We start from the raw sequence: 22,915 nt of genomic DNA, 5'->3' as shown, positions 1-22,915 counted from the left end.
TGACTGCACCCACCGCTTCCCCTCAGACCAAACCATGCTCCGTACTTGAGTGTGAGGAGGGTCTCCTGCCTCGGCACAGCAGGCGGTGACAGGGACACACGGGCAGATTCAGGCTCGACCAGTGACCGCACCTGCACTGTGTCTGTACAAAAAAGTGCGGTGTCCATTGTTGCTTTGGGATGGTTTTGTGGTTTGTACATTCAGAGCTCATCGCTTCACACGGATCCTGTGCTTCTTGAGGACGGGGGCTCCAGGGCCCCTCCAAGGAGGCCGAGCATCCAGTGCTGTCACCAAGCACGGGGTGGCCTGTCCCTCTGCTTTCTCTGGTGAGAGTGCTTGTCAATGGGTAGCTATTTCAAACCCTCCACCAGGCCTCCACCAGGTTTGGAGAAAAGGAGGGCATACGGAAAACGAGCATTCACAAATCCATGCCCTGCTCGCCCTCTGACCAGCCACGCTGTTCCCCAGTCACTGCTTACGGTGCTGTCGCAAGGACCCCGGAGAGGGAAGCCAGAGGGTCCCCCGGTAGCTGCTACAAAGTCACCATGGAAATATCACAGTCACCCTAGAAGCTCCTGGAGCTCCCCAGAGGGGGCCCAAAGAACTGCGACCGCCCCCAGCGAGACACATGGGGAAGGCCCACAGGCCCAACTCCACGTCCCGGGCAGGGGCCGGATACAGAGGTGGAAGAGGACACGGGACTTGGAAACGTGCACCTGAGAGTGGGGCCTTGGCCTGAGCTGAGAAACATGCAGCCAGCGACCCCCCAGCAGGAGCAGGGGGCTGGTTCCCAGGCACAGAGCAAGTGACAGAGCCTACCCGAGAGAGAGTCAGCAAATGCTTCCCCCAGCAGCGAGGGGCAGCAGACCCCCACTCCAGCAGCGAGGGGCAGCAGACACCCCCCCAGCAGGGAGGGGCAGCAGACACCCCCCCAGCAGGGAGAGGCAGCAGACACCCCCCCAGCAGCGAGGGGCAGCAGACACCCTCCCAGCAGGGAGGGGCAGCATACCCCCCCCCAGCAGCGAGGGGCAGCAGACACCCCCCCAGCAGCGAGGGGCAGCAGACACCCTCCCAGCAGGGAGGGGCAGCAGACACCCCCCCAGCAGCGAGGGGCAGCAGACACCCTCCCAGCAGGGAGGGGCAGCAAACACCTCCTGGCCTTGACTGACCCGGGACCCGCCCTTCACGCCTAGAGAGCACACCACAACTGCAACCAGCAGGGCCTGTCCCACCCTCAGCCTGAATGTGACGTGGCACCATCAGCAGCAGATGGCACTCCGTAGTGGGTGTAAAGGCAAAGAATAAAGAAAAGCACAATTCTGCAATTTATTAATTTAAGGTAAAAAATTAAAAGAGCTCCCCTCCCCCTTTCCTGCTGAAGTGAATGAAAAGCAAAACCTACCCTCTCTCTCTCTCAAAAAAAAAAAAAAAAAAGGCTGCACACTCCTGGTGTAGTTTTTATTGCTCCCAAAGGGCTCAGTGTTCAATGCATGAGCTGATCCATGTTAAATCGGGAGGAATCACTGAGATTGGAAACCTACACCCTGGTCTCAGGCTCCATTTACAGGAGTCTGCACGGCTCATTCATTGCCTAGATGTAGAATTCGCGTGTTATGAATTAATTTCAGGGGAAGGGGACTTATCTGGGAAACCAAGACTATTAATTAAGTGGTAAAGGATCTAAATCTGCTGCTTCCCGGTGGGGCTCCGTCCAGTAGGACCCTCCCTCTGGTTTCCTTTGAGCTGATTTAGGCATTTGTGACTCAGCAAATGACACAGATGAACACGCATGAAGACAGGTGAGCAGCGTGGGATGAAGACAAATCAACTCTCAGGTGGCCGCTAACCCTGAGGGAGCGGGGACTGTGCTTCAGGACAGAGGCAAGCACGCGCAGTTCCGAAACAAAAGCATTGTGAACTGTTTTAACTCTTCAGCCCCACAGGAGTTGCATCCACTCGCCCTGGGACACGAGCAGCGTGGAACTGGGGTGCACGTCTCTGCACCTGCCCGTCAGGGCCACCAAACCTAAACCTCAGGAGAGCATTGTTGTTACAGAGCATTGATGCCAGCCTGACAAATCTTCCCCAATACATACTTAGGGCCAGTACATTATTCTTCTTTCAATTCAGTTTCTAATTTCTCTTATTTCTCTTTCCTCCACTTTTCTAGAAAATCCAACCTGACTCTGTTCGGAATGCTGGTTACAGTGTGTCAGAGATAATACCCATTAGTTTTCTTTCCCTTGCTAAAAAAAGAGGCGGGAAATGTGGCTTTAAAAAAACCAACTTGAAGGTTTAAGAAGAAAGTCCAAAGCAGCCGTGTGCGGTGGGATGGCGGAGCGGAGCCGCGGGAGGCGGGAGAAGCCCTGGTTCCCACTCCGTCTGCCCAGCAGCCTCCAGCCGGCCAGGCTCCATCTGCGGGATCAACCTCCCTCCAGGGCCAAGCCTGCAAAGGATGCTGAGAGGTCGTAAGTCAAGCACAGGCTGTGGGGACCTGGGGAGACACTCCACCGGGCACCTGTGGGTGTGGGCGCCGCCAGGCCAAGAGGCCACCCACCTGGTCAGAAGCAGGCCCTGGCCAGACAAGTGTGCCTGCTCGGGGCAGGGAGGGTGGCAGGATGGGGGAAGGCTCGCCACGGCTCATTTTCATCAGGTAGTTGAGAGCCACCAACAGATCAACTGTGAAAATAGCATCTCTAGAGGCTAACGGGCCCTGTGTAAACAGTCTCCACCCATCTTAGCAGACAGACTGGGTGGTGACACTGTTTGCATCACGGGTCCTGGGGCGGCGGGGAGAGGGCACTGGCCCAGCGTGGCCCCGCCCAGCACCCAGCAGAGGGACTACCGTCAGGGCCACAGGGAGACAGGGCAGCGGAGCTACATTCCCCGCACCCTCGGGGACTCACACCCAGGCTTAGGGAGGAAACTGCACAGCATCTGCCCGCTGCCGGCCCTGGACAGGCCCCATCCCTCCGACACCCAGTGTGTGCTTATCACCCAGAGCACTTTCTCCGCGGTGCCCCGACCCCACCAGCTCCCCACCTACTGTCTGGAAGCCAAGATGCTGATTGCTTTGGGGGCCAGAGATGCTGTGACATCTGCACCCAGGAGGCCTGGGGAAGAGTCGTGAAGAGAGTTTGTTGGGGGTGCAGGGGAGCGGCGAGGGGCCAGGGCGAGTTCCCGAAATCACAGGTACAAACAAAAAGGGACCCAAGTTTAAGAAGAGAAAGCATCAGAGGCTCTCTCTGGCCAGCAGAGTCCTTGAGCAATGGCGCTGGGTGAATCCCCGACCCCAGGGGCCACCGCCCAGAGCAGACGCCGCCCTCCGCGCCCCGGTCTCCCACAGCGACAGGCGGCCCTGCGGTGGTGCGCTGTGAAGTCTCCATCCGGCAGGCTTTCTCATTTCTTTACTCTTGGCTCAAGTTTATTGGTTAATATTAGTCACCAGTTAATAAGAAAATAGTTTCTAAGTGTCTTTTTTTCCTCTGTGTGTGTGGTTCTGTTTTTAATTGAGTTAATCGGACACCACCATCGAGTTAAGTGTGTTCAATCACAGCCATTAATTATTCCTTTTTCTTAAATTCTTGGTTCCCGTAGCTGGAGCCTTTTTCTATTTCAGTTACTCCTATTAGTCGGCGGACTCCAAAGGAAGCTTTAAAACAGGAGAAAGGTGGGTTAGATGGATCAACTGGGAAATCACTATTGGGAGGCCCGTGGGGTGGCAGGCAGGCCCCTCCCGCCGCCCTCTGTCCCGCAGGCCCAGTCCCCACGGAGCAGATGACTCCCGCAGCGGAGTGGCTGGAGCCCCAGCTGAGGCCCCGAGGCCTGGATCCCGGTTCCTTGATGCCTCCCAGGCACCGCGATGGTCTGCAGGCCTGGGCGCCTCCGTGGGGGCACGGCAGGCCCGGGGCGTGAGCTGCGGCAGCCTTCATATTCCTTACCTGCCCCGACAAAGCCCAGGAACGTGAGGATCAGGAGGGGAGAGCCGCTGGCAAAGACGCCCAAGACAAAGCTGAACAGAGGAGACAGGAGAACCGTTGCCCAGAAGAGGAAATTCAGGAGCGTCCACGGCCGGCGGGCGGGTCTGAACGGCTCCCCCGGAAACACGCCCTTCTGGTTATACGTCTCCTGCAGAGCATCCTGCGAGAGTCCACAGGAAAGCGGTGTCATTACGTGCCATGCTCGTACCCCGAGAGAACGCGGTGACCGAAACATGGCTCCTCCTGTAAAGTGCCCCGGGGATTGGAGAATCGTGTGCTGCGGGCGGGAGACGAAGGGGCATGACCTTCCCATAGACCTTGGCAGCTTGTACCAAAAGCTTGTAAAAACACAAACCCTGAGCTGGCCGGTGTGGCTCAGTGGTTGAGCATCCATTTATGAACCAGGAGGTCACGGATCAATTCCCGGTCAGGGCACATGCCCAGGTTGCGGCTCAGTCCCCAGTAGGGGGCATGCAGGAGGCAGCCAATCAGTGATTCTTTCTCATCACTGATGTTTCTATCTCTCTCTCCCTCTCCCTTCCTCTCTGAAATCAATAAAATTATATTAAAAAAAAACACAACCCCCGTGACCTGACACATTTCCCAGGAAAAGAATGAGTCTGTGCCTGGCACAGGACGGACCTGCGACCCCAGCGCTGGTGGTGCGAGCCAGCACCCTCTTCATCTCCCGCTGTGTCTCAGGGGCAGGGGGGCAGTGGCCAGGGCACAGCCTGTGGAAAGGCGACAGTCGCCCCTGCCAGTTCTCACCCCTAGAAGGTTACTTCACCTCTCCTCCTCCGATCCCTACAGGCTAATGACAGGGAGAGAGCCGCCCGTGAAGACACGGGAGATGACACGCGGCGGGCATCGGCGGGAGTGGCACGGCGGGGAACGTGTTGTGAACACTGAGCAGGCCTGGCCGGGATGGGGGGCACCAACGGGGCAGACTTCTCCGCAGCCACCACTCAGACGTGTTAACAAGGGGTGGCGCTGTGACGTTTAAAGTGCCGGGTTATTCCATTTAAACAAAACATGTGCAGGACTGGCTATGTGGGTAGGACCATGCTTAGAAGGATGCACCCACGTGATCACGGAGGAGGGCAATGTCGTCTGTTTTTATTTTTTCCATTTTATTTTCCACATTTGATTTTCTACAGTTACGTTTAGTGTTATATAAAAAATGGGGGGAGGGGCTTAACAAACACGAAGTCTCACAGCCTCATCCAACCTGTGGGCAGGCGACAGTCGCCCCGCTGCTCAAGGCCGCGCGTGGTCCGGAGCACCCACGACCTTCATGCCCCACATACACCTCGGGGTGACGGAAGGCCCGGCCCGTCACAGCCCCCAGCACGTTTCTGCCATTCTCAAGCTCATTTGGCCGCCCCCACTCTGCCACTCGACCCTAAGCAGACGGGACCTGCCTCCCTCTCTCGCCCAGCGCTGCCGGGGTCCCACTGAGTGTTCACCGTAGGTGGTGGTTAAGGTGAACCAAGGCCGAGGCCACACTGCAAAACCGGAAGGCAGGACCTGTCCGCGCCTCCCCGGCGGCAGATCACCACCTCTCTGAATTAAGACCACGTTTTATATTGCGATCCAGTGTCCACGTACACAACCCGTTTCAGGAGGAAACAAAGCTCACCCAGGCCACAGGGAGCATGCGTACATGTTTACGCTCTAGTCTGTTTCACCTGCACCTGCCCCACTGGGGACAGCAAAGTGGGAACAAAGCAAAGTTCACAGGTAGGGACAGGGTATCAGCAGATGGCGAAACACCATGCAGCATCTAAAAGGGGTGAATTTGACCCATTTATGTCACTGTCAACAGATATAAGAAAACAATGATGACTAAAAAAAAAAAAAGAAAAATATAGAAGAACACCACCGTATATAAAAGTATATTACTAGGAAATAGATACATTGCATTTGTGTATTCATTTTCTCAGCTCACTTCTCATTTCCTGCTGAACAAATACTCTTGCTTGCACCTGTCACTTTGTTTACACAGAGTTTCAAAATTTTAAAACCTGATGGAGATTCAGAGACACATTCTCCTTTGCCAGCTGGTGCATCCAAGGTCTACTTGCCTATCTGCCTGTGCACACTCTGTTTCTATTTCTTTTTTATTTAAATATATTTTATTGACTTTTTACAGAGAGGAAGGGAGAGGGATAGAGAGTTAGAAACATCGATGAGAGAGAAGCATCGATCAGCTGCCTCCTGCACACCCCCTACTGGGAATGTGCCTGCAACCAAGGAACATGCCCTTGACCGGAATCGAACCCGGGACCCTTCAGTCCCCAGGCCAACGCTCTATCCACTGAGCCAAACTGGCTAGGGCTTTCTTTTTCTTCTGGAGAGAGTTACATTGTTCTTTAAAACTATTGGCCCGGTGCACGAAATTTGTGCATGGGGGGGGGTTGTTCCTCAGCCCGGCCTGCACCCTCTCCAATCTGGGACCCCTCGAAGGATATCCTACTGCCGGTTTACAGGGATCGGGCCTAAACCAGCAGTCGGTCGTCCCTCTCACAATCCAGGACTGCTGGCGGCTCCAGCCGCTCACCTGCCTGTCTGCCTGCCTGATTGCCCCTAACCACTCTGCCTGTCAGCCTGCTCGCCCCTAACCACTCTGCCTGTCAGCCTGCTCGCCCCCAAGTGCCCCCCCACACCAGCCTGCTCACCCCCAACTGCCCCCCTGCTGGCCTGCTCACTCCAAACTGCTCCCCCTGCTGTCCTGATCACCTCCAACTGACCCCCAACGGCCCCTGCCATCCCATCCTAGCCTGATCACCCCCCCCCCCCCCACTGGTGACCCAAAGTCCCAGGCCCTCCTTTTTTTTTTCTTTTTTTTTTACAGTGCCTCCTTGAGTGGAGGCCAGGGCCGGCTGGAAGCAAGTATCTAGGATTTATTTATCTTCTATAATTGAAACTTTGTAGCCTTGAGCGGAGGCCAGGGCCAGCCAGGGCGGGGGAGAAGCTTGGCTTCCTCCATTGCCGGGACAACCCAAGCCTCCTGCTTTCTCCAGCTCCGTGGCCGGCCGCCATCTTGGTTGGGTTAATTTGCATACTCACTCCTGATTGGCTGATGGGCGTGGCTTGTGGGTGTAGCAGAGTGATGGTTAACTTGCATGTTTCTCTTTTATTAGTATAGATTATACGTTTCATCTAAGTTTTCAAATGTGTGAGCATAAAGCCAGTCACAGTGCTCTCATATTATTTTCACTCTCTACTCTTTGGTTGTGTGATCTTTTTTATTCCTATTAATGTCATCACTTTTTTTTTAATTGGTCAGTCTTGCCCAAGGCTTTCTATTTTATAATAGTTTTAAAGGAAAAGCTTTTGGTGCTGTTGATTCACTCTTTTGTAGCTTTTCTTCCTGTTTAAATCATTTATGCTATTTTTATTTGTTCTCCTCTGGGTTTACTATGTTTTATGTGTATGTATAATGTGTGTGTGGTTATTAAGAGGATAAAATATGTAATACTTTAAGAGATTCTGATACGTACTAAGAGATATGTCCCTGCTAACCTCCTGGTCATTCCTTTGTGGGCAGTATGTCTTTCCTCTCTGGTGATTCTAAGATCTTCTTTTGTCTTTGGTGTTTTGGAATTTCATTGCCAAGCAGGGATGAATTTCTTTTTCTTTTTATCTTATCCCAGACTGTACTTCGTGAACCTGATGAAATCTATGTCCATCAATTCTAACAGTTTTATGGTTATTAGCTGTGACAACTGCTCTTCACCATTCCTTCTACTTTCTCTCTCTGGATCTTCTAATAGTTACCTACTGGACCTCTCAGTCTATTCTCTATACGTTTTAGCCTTCTTTTCATAGTTACACTTCCTCCGGGCTGCATTCTGAGTAATTTCTCCTAAATCTTTCCTATTCATTTCTCTTTAGCTGTATCTCATCTGGTATTTAATCTGTTAAGATTTTACTATCAGTGACGAGATTTCTCATGCCTGTAAATTCTACTTGGTTTTTCCCAAATCTGACTCATTTTTTTCCATAGGTCTTGCTTTTTTCTTTTCAGTTCCTTCTTTTGTGCTTAATCATTTCAAAAATACTGATTTTAGTCTCTGTCTAATAGTTCCCTTAGCTGAGGTTTTTGGGGTGTTTCGTTTTTCTGTCTGTCTTGCCCATGATGGATTTTGGCTCTGAGCTCATCTCCAGCACAATCTTACCTGAGCAAATCATGGACAGCTTAGGTTTGGAGTCATGTTCTTCCAGTTTTGCCCATGCTTCTCCCAGGAACTCCAGAGAGATTTGCCTGGAACCACTTTTTATGCTGATATTTTCTCTTTGTTCTTGAACTATGTTATGAGTGTAAATTCAAACCCCAAACCTGTTTGCAGGCAGGCTTGTGATTGCGACTTACCAGGGGGACTTTTTGAGACCAGAAAGGAAAGCTCAGTCATTTCCCTGTGCTGGAAGGTCAATGCTCTTTGTTTAACTTTTCTGAGGGTAGAGCTCTCAGAGGGCTCCAGCTTTCAGTCGCGTTTCCAGTTCCAACTTCTGCCTTGAATAACGTCAAACCCTTGCCTTCTGTTTCCAGGCAGGCAGACTTTAGGTTAAGGAGACCAGCGAACTCCACCAGGAGAATGTGGCTGTGTCAGCCCCAGGCTTACTACAGGTCTAGTTCCATCTTTTGTTGTTGTTAATCCTCACCCGAGGATATTTTTCCACTGGTTTTTAGAGTGGAAGGGAGCGGGAAAGACACAGAGAGAGACACATCGATTGTTGCCTCCCGCAGGCGCCCCAACCAGGGCTGGGGATTGAGCCTGCAACTGAGGTATGTGCCCTGGGTGGGAATCAGACCCGGGACCCTTCAGTCCAAGGGCTGATGCTCTAACCACTGAACAAAACTGGCTAGGGCATCCATCTCCTTTTTTTTTTTTTTTTTGATTCCTAGAGATTTCCCTTATTTTCTTGCAAGCTCATCAATGCATTTAACAAAGTATTTGTTATATACAGAAAGGATTTTCTGATTATCTAAGCCTCCCTCAGTGCTGAAAACAAATATCTAGTGTCCTGTATGTTTGTATATATAAAATAAAACAGAATTCAGAGTCAGGAATGAGGCATGCCATGCGGGAATGGAGATGGGGCTGGGTGTGATCATATGAATCTTGTCATGTCATCTATATCGTGTTTCTTCTTGCAAACCATATACATACACATATATACATCTGTTATATATCTATAAGTTCTTTTACATGAAAAAATGGAACAAACGTGATCAATTATTATCCGCCACAGATACATAAGCACTGTTACCCTTATATTTTCCTCTAGTTTGTTAATTTCTCAAAAGTTGAGAAAAACGAAAGAAAAGAATTAGAAAGAAGCATCTGGGAACTCCTGACCCACAGGGAGTCGGCCTGCCAGCTGCCTCCCTGAGAGCCCGGGGGAGCTCGCCTTTACCTTCTCCTGGTACAGCTTATGGAGCCACTGAGCCGCTTCCTTTTCATCCTGCGGGATCTCTTCCAGAGGGAACCTCCTGTTTCATGAAGAAGATTGAGAGCAAAGTGAATGCGTAGGTGACAGCAAACTGAAAATGGGGGAACACCTGTGCATCGGGGCGCCCTGCTGGCCTGCTTTTGCTCATCAACCTCACTCTCACTTTCCAAAAACACACAAACATCCCAGTAACTTCTCCTTGGGCGTCCCCCAGAGGTAGCCTGGGCTCTGCGGGCCTGCAGGGCGCTGCGGAGGGGGCCAAGCCGCGTCTACGTCCGTGGGATAGTGGGAGGACGTCACAAGGGGTCCCCAGGAGCCGTGCAGTGAGCAGGCCGTGCCCCCAGCTCCTCTGCGAAGGGTGACCCTTTATTAACTTCAGCAGGAGTTTTGGTCTCTCTTATCAGTTCACTCTGGAAATAATTAGGACTTGGAGTCTTTCATCAGGCAAAGAAGATTGTGTCTTTCACAAATGAAATCTACTTGTTTCAAATATGAAAAACAACAGAGGTTTAGAACTTAGCCTCAATGAACAAACAGCTGACTTCGGTTAGGACACTAACTTATTTATAAACCTAATCACCAGCTAGACCGCCAGCCCCATGAGAGGAGGTGTCCACCTGGAAGCTTAGCAGGACAAGAACCACTTTCTCTTTTTGTTGTTAATCCTCACCAGAGGTTATTTTTCCATTGATTTCTAGGGAGAGTGGAAGAGAGAGGGAAAGGCAGAGAGAAACATCAATGTGAGAGGAACACATCGATTAGTTGCCTCCTGCGCACACCCCGACCAGGGGCCCTGACCAGCCTGCAACCTAGGTACATGCCCTTGACCGGAATTGAACCCGGGACCCTTCCGTCCGCAGGCACTGAGCCAAACCAGCTGGGGTGAAGAGCCACTTTCACAGCAACTGTTGTACTTCAAGATCACCAGCACACACCTGAGCCAGAATAACTCACCAGGGGACACAGGTGAGATGCAGCTCATACAGGGGCCCGGCTGCCACTTCAGAGGGGCCCACAGTGAAAGGAGAGCCAGGCGAAGGGTCCATGGCCAGCCGTGAATGTCCTGTTTTAAGATATCTCAAACTTTTTGCTCTAAAAATTGAGAACTTGGATGTATGTGGGTTATGGCTGCAACCAAGTATGTGCCGTTGACTAGGAATCACACCTGCACCCTTTGGTGCACAGGCCAATGCTCTGACAACTGACCACGCGGCCACGACTGGGCGGTATTTTCTTTAAAAGCTGTGCTGGTCAAGCTCTCCAGACGGCAATGGAGAGGCCTGTCTGAGCCTTCGCCAATCACCCTGGCCAGGATGGTGACGGAGTCGCTGTGGTCGGATGGCAGGCCAGGGCGCTAACACAGAGCCCGTCTGTGTGGTCTCTACACCTGGGAAGGGCCTGCCTCCGGGGCATGTCTGAATGACACGGGGGACTGGCCGTTCAACCGGGGAGACCCAGACAGGAGACAGCCTGGAAGCCCTGCCTGGGCTTCTCTCCTGAGCTGGAGTCAAAGTCACAACACCATTTTATTAACAGAGTAATCCCCAGACTGTTTTAAGTTTAAAAGATATTTTGGGGATCGATTATCTTCTCTTTATGAGCCAGAGACACTTGGAGAGTCAAAGCGTGACCATGAGACACGCAGTCGCCGTCCGGGGACCCCTCTCCTGGTCGCTGACCTCGATCTTGTGCGACAGGAATGAAGGTCGCTCCCGTGAGAGGCCCTGCCTGCCTCTCAGAACAAAGCCCGGCTCAGCACGGACACCTGGGTGCCTCACTCTGTCGCGTCTCACTGGCTCCGGGAGCCACTCGGGGTGAAACCCAAGACGGACCCTCCTCCCTTGGACTCTTACAGACTCAGATCCCTTAAATTCTGGGGCTGAAATCACGGGTGCCAACCAAGGTCACAGAAACACAGCATCAAGCCCGGGGTGAGGGGAGCCATGTGTTGGGGCTGGGACGGCACAGGAGGGGGCACCGGGCAGGATGGGGTGCCCGCTGGGCACGGAGCTCACCTCAAACACATATCCGCCTCGTACTTCTTCCCGTAGAGGATCCCCAGCAAAGACGGGTTCTTGTTTCCCCGGAAATTCAGAGTGACGTCATAGATGGCTGCGACTGTGGGGGCCGGGGTGCAGGGTGAGCCAGGCCGCCGCTCACCCCTCACCCCACGCAGAGCCCAGCGGGCTTTCACGCGGGGCATTTTCCCTTTGCCGACTCCCCACGTTTAGCTGGGCATTTGACTGATCACATCTCCTGGGCTCACTGACTACTTACTGGCGTGTGTGCATCTAAATCCACTCTCTGCCCTCTTCTAACTGCTCTCTGCCCCTTTCTTTCATCTTGTCTCTTCTGGGGTTAGTTAGATTTTTTTTTTCCTTTATAAGGTTTTCAGTTTTATACTTTTTGATTATTTTAGTTATTTTCCCACTAACTAGCATTTTATCACCTCAAAAACGATACCAGGATCTTACAACATGTTAACTCCGCTTACACGGGCCTCCCTTTTCTGTCCTGTAGTCTCCATGGAACTCACTCACGTGTTTGACGGCTTTCATCTCCCGCTTTGCGCGGAGCCGGGAGGACCAGCGGCCCCGGCTCGGGGGCGCGGGCTCTTACCTGTCCCGCGCAGGCACTGGACCGCGGTGGTGAAGCCCTTGGTGCGAGGCAGCAGGTGGTGCTTGAGGGGGGGCAGCCCCTTGGAGGCGGCCACCTCCATGCTGACGCGGTGTTTCTTCTCTGTGAAGCGCGTGCCCTCACAGTACAGGAGGAACTAGGGCAGGAACACAGGGACAGGGGCTCGCAGGACTCCCGCGCACAGGGATCCTAACCGGCAGCAGGACGCTTGCTGTCCGATTTGCAGAAATGACAGCGCTACTCCAGGGACAGGCACTTTGAAATGTTCTTTTATTTTAGGGCTACCACCTGCCCTAAAATCCTCCCCACACACAAATTCCCTCCCCAACAGCCAACAGCATTGCGCTTGTTCTCAGAGCATGCAACGGAAAGAAGGAAACGTGCAGGTCCCCGGGCAGCCGCCTTCTGGCTGGAGCGGAAGACACAGGAGGTAGAAACGCTCAGTAAGGAGGCAGCGCTCAGAGGCCAGAAAGAAGGCGAGACAGAGACACAGATCTGAGCCGCCTGACACCATGACTCCAGGCGGGTGTCACCAAACGCATCTGAGGGGCCTGGGAGCCCGCCCGAGCCCCAGGCCCTGGCTGCTGCTACAGGTGGTGTCCCGCGTCCCGTGTCCTGTGTCACGTGCCCTGTGACTCTTCTACGCCCGACCCTGACCTGCAGGTCACTAGGGGTCGCTCTGGAACCACCTCTAAAGAAGACCCTCCCTGCAGAGGGGGCTCCTCAGCCTGCGTGCTGCCTGGGCACCCTCTCCTCCCAGGGGACCCCACTCTGCTGTGCAGGGAGGTGCCCCCCTCCCTCCCGGCTCTGGCTCTCAATGGTCGCAGTGGGAGCAGGTGGCCCCCAGGCCCTGCTGTGAATCGGCCTGGCCTTCCCACTCATGATGCAGGTCACGGTCATACGTGTAAGGTGGCACCAGCCAGTGCAGCCTCCCGTGCCAGGGCCCACGTATGTGCACGGACTCACCCACATGTACTCAGGGTAGTCGGCCAGGCACCTCAGGCCTGCGATGACGGTGTCCCGGTCCTCCTCCCATTTCCTCTTGCAGAACACGATCTCCAGGAAGTACCACGTCCAGCCGATGAGGGGCACGCACAGCAGCTCCCTCTTGGCCAGGACTTTGGAGCTCTGCAGGGAGGAGCGGGCAGGTAGTGCGCTCTCGGCGGGAGGTGCCCGGGTGCCCCAGGACTGGCGTGGTGGTCGTGACTACACTGTCCACGGGGGCACCCTGACCCTGAGTGTGGGCCCTTGGGACCGGCTTGACCTGAGAGCGCAGGCGTGCCTTCCTACAGATGAGGAAACCAAGGCCTGGCAGAGGGAGGGTGCCCAGGACGCAGCCACGGGAACTGGCAGCAAGGCCGGGCCTTCCTGAGGAGGGCAGGGACGCTCCCCACGGCGCTCACTGCGGTGGGACCCCTTGGCCTGGCTCAGGGTGTTCACACTGCATTGGGCACCGGCTCACTGAGGCTCTGGGGACTCACAGGGTCATACGTAAGGCTTAGGAGAGGAAAGGCTCAGGAGAGCCTGGACAGCCTGCCATCGAGGCACCTTCGGCCAGCCATGTGCCCAACCCCCAGCTCAGGGGCCAGGGGCTAACACTGGAGGAGAGGAAGCCCAGGCCCCAGAGAGCCAGGCCAGCACCTCCCTGGGCCCCCCACATCACTCACCCCCAGGACCCCGAACCGCTCACACATGGTCCACCCGCACAGGAAGTCGATCTCGAAGTTGTGGTTGAGGATGATGACGGCGTGCTCCTTCCCTAGGCGGTCTATGGTGGCCTGGTCGGCGAAGAGCGTGCACTGCGTGCAGGACCACCACTCCAGCAGCATGACCAGCTCTGCGGGCACACGGGGGGCGGGGCGTGGGCACGCAGCCGCGCTCCGGAGCCTCCCTCGGGGCAGGAGCACAGGCCAGGCCCAGCGCTGCCGCGGGCGGGGCTTTTCCAGGATTTCATCCGGACTGGGCTTTGGGGCTACAGATGGGTTTGGGTGGTTTACATTTAATAAAATAAGTTTTCCTAACTTATAATTACCTTCTCTAAGCAAAAGTTGGGGAGAAGACAAATGAAACTTCCAGAAAGTAGCAGAAAAAGAATGAGGAAAACTCGCATTTTAGATGGTTATCTTATGTCCAGTGAAGATTTCCACATGTGCCGTGGGTTTATGGCATAGCGCCCATTTCATCCACAGAATGGGGGAGGGGTGGGTGTGGGCACAGCCAGCGGGGTCCTGTGGTCAGCAGCATGGCTGAGCGGGCGGCCTCACAGTGAGGCTCCAGGCACAGGGCTGAGGCAGGTCACACAGCACAGCCCGTTCCTTCTGTGCGGAACCCCAGCCCCTCCGTTTTCCGAGGGCACCAACCCTTGGGGATGGAGGCCAGGGAATGCTTCCAAGACAGCCCAGTGGTTAGAGCCGGGGCTCTGAGCCTCAGTCTCCCCATTTACAGAAAGGAGATAAGAGTGGCTTCCTCACAGGGCCACTGGGAGAACAGCACGCGACATTAACGCCATTTAACAGCTTTTCGTCTGTCCATCTGACAGCCCAAGGTTGGTTGATTTCGTATGTATAACACACAGACACAGTGCACAGGTACCAGACATGCACGTCCGCACACAGGTACTTGGCTCAGAGAGGTGACATAGGCAGGTGGGATGACAGCCCCCTGAGAGAGGGGTGCTTCCCAGCCCTGGGGAGGGTGCCCGGGAGCAGTGAGACGGACTGGCAGCTGCGAGGGCTGCTACTGGTGGACTGAGTTTCTGACTGTTTCCCAGTCCCAAAGCGCTGGGCTGCACCTCACGAAGCTGCCACCGCTGCGGGCCCAAGGCCAGGGGTCGGAATGCCACTTGCCCGCCCTCATGACGAGTGTGGGTTGAGCATCTCTGCACACGCCCGTGAGTAACCCACCGCCCTCCTGAGGGCCCCATCGCAGCAGCACGCCCAGCGGTGCGCCGCGGTACTCACGGCTCCAGAGCGAGTAGGCGAGGCGGCAGTTCAGCCGGCGGTACAGCTGCTTGTTCAGGGGCCAGAGGACGAGGGTGCAGAGCTGGATGAAGTTGATGACCAGCCCGCTCACCACAAAGACGAACCCGATGAGGAGGTGCAGGACGAACTGGGTCTTCAGGTAGGCGAGCAGGCCCATGGTCACTCCTCAGTAGCGAGAGCAAGGTCCTTCACTGAGAACAGCCGTCCTGGAGGGACAGGGACAGCAGTCGGACGTGTGCCAGGGCCCAGAGGCCAGAGCTGCAGGCGGAAGGGAAACCCACCGTCCCTACCTCAGAGCCCAGATCTGCAGCCCGAGGGTGAGGGGCTCGCCAATGGCAGACTCAGAGCTTCTGCAGGTCAGCACACAGGGACCAGGCACACATCATCTATCCATGTGTCACACATACTCACACCACACATCATAGACATATACACACCACACCACATACACACACATGAACCACACACACACACCCAGGCATGTAAGAAAGGAAGAAGACCAGAAGAAATGCACCCAAATATTAATAGTGATGATCTCTAGGTAAAGGCATTATGGGTAATTTCAACTTTTTTTTTAGCATCTTATTTAAAAAAATTAAGTTGCACATGAAATAAAACACATAACTGCCTTTTAATTCCCAGGCTGTTGTGCACCTTTTTAAGCTAAAAGGCTTTTGTTTTGGTTTCTAACACAAAAGCAGCAACTCCTCCAAGAACTTAACTGGTTTTTCTCCCCTTCTCTTCAACGTGCACTTCTTAGTTCCGAAGGTGAAGCCAGAGCTCACATTTTGGGGTTGTACCTGCTCTGGGCGCTGCCCGACAATTCCCCTTGTGAGGAGAGAACAGGGAAGCTGTGACTCAGGCCCTGGCGAGTCCCGAGCTGGCACGTGATGGTGCTGTGTGCACCCTGCTGAGCGCCCCGCAGACCTGCCCCTGCCGCACTTGGTGAGCTGAGCACAGCAGGGACCAGCCGCCCCAGCCCCTGGTACCCCTGTGCCTGGAGAATAACTGACTGCCAGAAACGGTGCCGTGGGGTTTCCCAGGCCGAGTCATAGAGGGGTCCTTGCCTGGCTGGCTCAGGGGAAGCAGCTGCCAGGGGAGGGCACTGGAGCAGGGGGTGCTGGATGTGGAGGGAGCCAAGACCTGTGCCAGGAGAGAGGCCACCGTGGACGCTGACCCTCCAGGCCCAGACAAGCCTTCAGATGCCCGCAGCCTGTGAGCACCCGACCCGCCCAGCCAGGCCTGCCTGCAGTGGTGACCCTGAGGAGCCGAGGGCGATGAAGGCCCGTGTTGTTTTACACCACCGTGCCGGGGACACTTGTTACGCAGCATCAGAAAACAATTCATTACCCTAATGCAGGCGTCCTCAAACTACGGCCCGCGGGCCACATGCGGGTATTTTTGCCGTTTTGTTTTTTTACTTCAAAATAAGATACGTGCAGTGTGCATAGGAATTTGTTCATAGTTTTTTTTTTAAACTATAGTCCGGCCCTCCAATGGTCTGAGGGACAGTGAACTGGCCCCCTGTTTAAAAAGTTTGAGGACCCCCGCTCTAATGATTACAGTAACTCACGGACTCTGCCAACACCCACTTCCACCAACAGCAGCGAGACTCCACAGATCAGATGACTATAACGTCATAATTTCAATATTGCAGGTTCTTGGGCTCTAACCTCCCTGTGTTACATCTGGGGAAACTGAGGACCAGAGGGGCCCGAGAGGCAGTAGGGCCTGCGGCTCAGGGCGGGTGAGGCCACGGCGAGCCCTTGGCCACAAGCTGCTCCTGATTTCTGTGTCCGATGCGTGAAGACAAGGGTTCCCTTGAGAAAAGGCCTGGACCCAGCTCTTCTCCTCCCCCATCACGTGACTCTGGAGGACAGCCTGGGAAGCCCTGCACCGTGGGGAAGCCCCTGCTGCTGCTGTACCTGAGAGGAGAGCCAGGCCGGCCCTGGAGGCGGGACAGCCGGCCCACCCCGTCCACACGGCCTCCTCATTAATGCTCAGACGCTGTCCTCGGAGACGGCGAGGAAACCTGAGCCGTTTCTAAGTCCCGTCAGTAGATAACAGGTTTAGATTGTTCCAGGATCCTGGTACCTGCACAACCTGGTCCCCGGCTGAGAAGGCTGCCTCCTGGGTTCTGGACAAGCCACTAGGACACCCCCTTCTCAGCTGCATGACCACCCTCACCAAAGGGAGATACAGGGTGGTGTCACCACCCCCCACAAACCCCCACCCCCCGGGGACAGGCTGCTGGCCACTCAGAGACGGGGAGTGAGCCAGGTGGCTCAGCAAGGCCGTGCTAAAAATAGTTCCACAGCAGGTAAGTCTCACAGGCCCCGAGGCACGGCTCCAGGAAGCCAGAGAGAGTTCCTGTCAGGCAGGAAGGACTGGGCACCAGACCCAGACCTCCTCCCAGCTGCAGCGCCCCTGAGCAGCGGGACCCTCCGCGGTTCTGATGCTCTCCCTCCAGGTGCTTCTGCTAATTCTGCACCCGTGGCTCCTGTCACCCACTGCTCCTTCTCAAGGCCGGTGGTGAAGGGGAGAGCTGGGAGCCAGGAGCCCTGGCCATTCTCAGACCTTGACCCTGGCACCTCATTATGGGTGAACTGTGTCCCCCAAAAAGAAACATTGGGGCCCTAACTCCAGGGCCTCAGAATGTGGCTGTAGGTGGAAATATGGTCTTTACAAAGGTAACCGAGTTAAATGAGGTCACTGGTGTGGGCCCTAACCCCATTGGACAGATGTCTTTCTAAGAGGAGATGAGGACAGACTCACAGAGGGACACCCATGTGAGGACACAGGGAGAGGACAGCGTCCATAAGCCGAGGAGAGAGGCCTCAGGAGGAACCAGACCTGTGATGACCACGATCTCAGGCTCCAGCCTCCAGACTGTGAGGAAGGAATCTCTGTTGCTTACGTCCCCCGCCTGTGGTACTGTGACCGCAGCCCCAGCGAAGGAATACACTTCTTCTAAGTATTCAGGCCTTTTCCTGGAAGTGCACAGGCCCCTCCCATGTCCTGCTATAAACTTGGCCCTGCTGCCCAGGTGGCCCACAGCCTGGCAGTGAACCCGGACCAGGCCTCGCCCTGCTCAAGGGTGAGCCCATCCCCTGCCTAGGAGTCCATCACCAGACGCCCACGGGACCCTCTCCCCAGCCCTGGCCCCTTTGTCCCTCTCAACCTCAAGAACTAGCTAGTCAGACGGTCTGACCTTCAGAGATCCTCCTGAGGATCTTTGTGGAAAGCACATCTTTTCCACAGAAATGGAAATGGAAGTCATGTGCCCACCACCTCCGCACTAGCCAGAGTGTGGCCAGGCGCCTCCATGGCTTCGCTCTCTGCAGAGAAGGTAATGGCTTTCTCGGCATGTGGAGGACGGCTCTTTCATTTACACACGAGGTCAATGTCAGTCCTTCCATCTGGGTGCCGTTCATGCCTCTGCCAACGGCGCGTCAATCACACAGCGGGAGAGTGGAGAGGACCTGACGCCGCACCATCCCCTACAACGTCCGGGCTGCCCCACAGCCACGGGGCTCGCTCTGTGCTGGAGCAGGAGCTGGCCAGTGCCAGGGCTGCCACGTCAGGTGACCTGAGGCCCTGGTTCCTGAACTCCGGGGAGACCACCTCTCAGGGACCAATTCCCCTTCCAGCCGTGCGCACAGCACACCTCACCTTGTCCTGTCTGTGTGGTCTTTCCAGCAGTCAGTCTAACCTTGAGGAGACAGTGGTTGGTGAAGGGAGAGGACACTGAAATATTACTCTCCATTACTCTCGCTTTAAACACAGCTTGGACGAGCGTGACTGGGTGGTCTCCTGGCCCACAGCCAATGGGAAGCACCGGATTACACAATGGGGGAGGGGGGTGCTGGAGGCAGACAGCCTGCTGACAGCAGCACAAAGGCGCAGAGACAAGCTGGTGACTCCATCAGCACCACCTCCGAGGGTGTCCAGTGTTGGGGAGCAGGTCTGCAGACCCAGCAGCACTCAATGACATCATGAATGAGAACATAATACAACAATTGTGGTCCACCCTGACCTCACTGAGATGCTGAGAAAGGGCTGCACCTCACTCACCGTGTTATTTAAGACGGCTGGAGAGCAGCAAAGGTATTATTTACAACTCCAACTGAAGTTTTAGAACAGATGAATCCTATTTTTGAGGTTGAAAGGTTCTATCTAACTTTAGTTCTTGGGTAAACTCACTCACGGGGACCATCTTATCTTTCAATAAGGCTGAAAAAGATGACATATTTCTTTGCTAATAATAATCTGTTGCCAGTCCAGCCTCATCAGCCTTTGGAATCACCGAGAAGTCTAAACGTCAGGACGGAGAAATAACAACATCATTATGTGCAGAGCGCAGGTTTGGATCCCTAGACCCAAGAGAATCCGCTGCAACCAAAACGCCACTGTAAACAATAAGTAACGGCAGCAATACTGAAAGGAATGAAATACAACATGCAGAACCCTGCCCGGGCAGCGCAGCTGGTTAGAGCGTCATCCTGATACACCAGTTGTGGGTTCGATCCCCAGCCAGGGCGCAGACAGGAATCAACCAATGAACACGTGCAAAAATAAGTAGAACAACAAATCAATGTTTCTCTCTCATTCTCTCCCTCCCTTCTTCTCTCTCTAAAATCAATAAATCAGTAAAAACATGTAGAAATCAACATTCTCATAATGTTCAATAACTAGTTCTAACTGAAGTACCCAGAAGGGACGACGACAATAGAGCTATTTTCGTGACAGTGCCGGTGACTTGACAGTTCCAGGTCACTGGACCTAGATGGCCATTTGGGACAACGGAGCGGCCCAGGAAGCCATGCACTGGAGACGGGAGCTCCGGGCAGCCGGGAGCTCTGCCATAGCCGGAGCTCGGCCACACAGGGTCACGTGGGGCCCGGGCTGCTGGGACTCCTCCGCCATCAGCGCACGGCTTCCTGGGGGCTCTGTGTCCCTCTCCAGGAGGCAGAAAGGGGGAGCACTGGACGTCAGGACTAGGGATTTCCTCTCCTGCAAGTGGAATGCAAGCTCAGAGTCTGAGCACTCAGTGGCCAGGAGGATGAGGACACGTGGCCCTGTCATGTGTCCAAGCAGCCACGGATCCACACAAACACACAAAAGCAGAAGGCACCGTGGAGGAGACAGTGTATACATTTGCAATAAAAAGACAAAACACCTACTCCCAAACTTCAGAAGAATTAAACAAAGCCTCTGCAATGAAACCTTACAACAGCTTGCAAGATACAAAAGCAGAACTAAGCAAATCAAAAAATACTGGGCACCAGGTGGCAACAACTAACTGCTCTCCCTGCTCTCACTAGTGCCTTTGGCAGGCATGGCTCACGGCAGCCCCTGGGCCCTGGCTGGCTTCAGGGCTCATGAATGGGATGTGGTGGGAGTAGCGTCCTGGACTCCAGAGCTTGGCCCTTCAGAGGCCTTGCAGCTTCCCCGGCACCCCTGGGCCCCGGAGGAGGAAGCTGGGGCTCGCCTGCCGCAATGGGGCCACATGGAGCAGAAATGGACCCACAGCCCCAGGCTGGCTGCCAGCTGACTACAACCACGTGAAGGACTGCAAGTGAGACCAGAAGAACCAGCCTGCAGAGCCCGGGTGGTGAGCCAACAGAACAATGGCTGCTTTAAATTGCTACATTGAGGTGGTTTGTTAGAAAGAAATACATAAATGACACACAAACCATACTTCCTACGTTAGTTTATAAATGTAATTGAACCGTAATTAAAAACCCAACAGTCCTACCCCCAGAACTAGACATATAGATCCTACAGTTCATATGGAAAAACAAACAGGAAGACCAGCCAAGGAAACCATGAAAAAGAACCCAGGACAAAAGGTCACAACATACCACGAAGCCTCGAAAATCAAGAGTGTGGTGCTGGCCTATGCACAGACGTGTGAACCAGTGAGAGGAGAGGCCGTGGGGAGTCCCGGGCACCTGCACAGGTATGGCCCTCTGTGTGGTGGGAGGCTGTGCGTGGGCTGCACGGTGCTACAGGCTAAGGAACAACACACACACCTCCATATATGTATTCACGTTTATTTATTTCAACCTGGGCAAATTGGTATTTCTATTGTATTCAGATACCATTACAATAAATAGAATACAAAATTAACTTAAAACCATTACTGGACTAAGTGAATCTTTTAGCATTAGACATTTGCTCCACCAGTGAGTAATGAAGGTACAACTAAATGACACACCAGCCTGGCTGGTGTGGCCCAGTGGTTGAGCTTTGACCCATGAACCAAGAGGTCATCGGTTTGATTCCCAGTCAGGGCACCTGCCTATGCTGAGGGCTCAATCCCCAGTAGGGGATGTGCAAGAGGCAGCCCATCAATATTTCTCTCTCTCCCTCTCTCCCTCTCTCTAAAAACGGTGCTTAAATCTTTTTAAGCACTCGCCGGTTTGGTTCAACGGCTAGAGTGCCGGCATGCGGACTGGGTCCCAGGTTTGATTCCGGTCAAGGTTATATGCCTGGGTTACAGAATCAATCCCCAGTAGAGGGCATGAAGGAGGCAGCCAACCAATGATTCTCTCTCATCATTGATGTTTCTATCTCTCTCCCTCTCCCTTCCTCACTGAAATCAACAAAAAATATTTAAAAAAAATACTTTTTTTTAAAAAAATGCAGAACCCTGGTAGGAGGGTGCAAGCCTGCTCCAATCTGTGGACAGCGGGGATGTGGGGACCCTGGGGACACAGAAGCCACGGTGCCACCAGGTGAGGAGGCAGCTGGTGAGGCACCTCCAGGGACCCCTCACACCCTACCTACCCCAACTCTCCGAGTTCCAGAATCTTTTGCCTTTTCAAGGCTGTTCTGATGGTTGTAGTGGCGATGTTTGCCGTGGGAAGGGGAGGAGGCCGGGGGGAGAGATGTGAAAAGCTCCGGGACCTGATGACTGCACAATAGACCTGTGACAGGTCTCTGGCCTGCAGGACACTGCGGGCACTGCTCACCCCGAGGGGGCTGGTGGGGCCACAGCACAGGAGTGCTCTCCTACGGGGCAGGTTGTGGGGGCCGAGTTCCAGAACATACACCATGCACATACACATGCACACACACATGCACTCACACACGTACATATACATGCACACACGCACACACACATATAACAGTGACAGCTAAGTTGACTTAGACCTAATTTTGTGACAATGAACCGCCCGCTATAATAACAAGGTTTTCCTCGCCAAGAAATGGATGGAGGTTTGCTCTGTGATTATCAACCAGCTGGTGGCTGACATAATTTTCTGCATGTACAATGTATTTCACAAATTCACAAATTACATGGGAGTCCTGGCTTCCTCTTGGGAATGCAGAGAGCCTGTCACTCCACCCTAACAATAAGAATAGAGCCAAGCAAAGTTCAAGTTCATGACTTTCCTTAGCCCCATCGGAGACCTGAAGTCACAGGACAGCCAGCTAACAAGAAATTTGGGGCAAGACGGGGCCTGCAGAGAGCGGGACTGAGCCTTCAGGTTCCGGGGCAGATCCAGGATGCTGCTAAGAGCATTTCGGCTGGAACAGCAGAGACCAGGTGAGTCTGCACAGCTGGGAGAGTGAGTGTGAAGTTGCAGAGCTGTGTGTGTGTGGGGGGTCCCCTCACCCTCCTTCACCCTCCTGCCGGCTTTTCCTCTGTGACCGCTACACACACACACACACACACACACACCACACACACACACACAGTGAGAGTCCTGGGAAAGCTCCACCTGCTCAAACTCTAGAACTTGTCGGTAAACAGGGTGGTTTTTATAATGAGAAACAAGCCTTAACCAAGGCGCTGACAAAGATTAAAAATGTCACATTTGTCATTGAAGAGGCATTATGAGTCACACACTT

The 22,915-nt window shown here is 54.1% G+C and overlaps 1 protein-coding gene across 8 annotated transcripts in view; it reads right to left on the bottom strand.

Annotated features, from left to right (window-relative positions):
• Window positions 1-1,302: 1,302 nt before the first annotated feature.
• Window positions 1,303-22,915, bottom strand: part of AGPAT3 (1-acylglycerol-3-phosphate O-acyltransferase 3) — a 68,616-nt gene continuing 47,003 nt past the window's right edge. For 6 of the 8 annotated variants that reach the window (XM_054713586.1, XM_054713585.1, XM_054713589.1 and 3 more), the window contains 8 exons: window positions 15,035-15,261; window positions 13,742-13,911; window positions 13,041-13,202; window positions 12,057-12,210; window positions 11,453-11,555; window positions 9,402-9,477; window positions 3,942-4,140; window positions 1,303-3,652 (listed from right to left, as the gene is read on the bottom strand). In XM_054713586.1, coding sequence (XP_054569561.1) covers window positions 3,564-3,652; window positions 3,942-4,140; window positions 9,402-9,477; window positions 11,453-11,555; window positions 12,057-12,210; window positions 13,041-13,202; window positions 13,742-13,911; window positions 15,035-15,212 — 1,131 coding nt within the window. In that variant the 5' untranslated portion in view covers window positions 15,213-15,261 and the 3' untranslated portion in view covers window positions 1,303-3,563. Of the gene's footprint in view, window positions 3,653-3,941; window positions 4,141-9,401; window positions 9,478-11,452; window positions 11,556-12,056; window positions 12,211-13,040; window positions 13,203-13,741; window positions 13,912-15,034; window positions 15,262-18,727; window positions 19,011-21,847; window positions 21,894-22,915 lie in introns of those variants that run through there. The other 2 variants (XM_054713591.1, XM_028151812.2) reach the window with 2 other exon arrangements.

This window comes from Eptesicus fuscus, chromosome 3 (genome assembly GCF_027574615.1).
Source record: "Eptesicus fuscus isolate TK198812 chromosome 3, DD_ASM_mEF_20220401, whole genome shotgun sequence".
Classification (NCBI taxonomy): Eukaryota; Metazoa; Chordata; class Mammalia; order Chiroptera; family Vespertilionidae; genus Eptesicus; species Eptesicus fuscus.
Note: the sequence above shows the minus strand (reverse complement) of the source record. Positions and strands in the feature narration are given on the sequence as shown.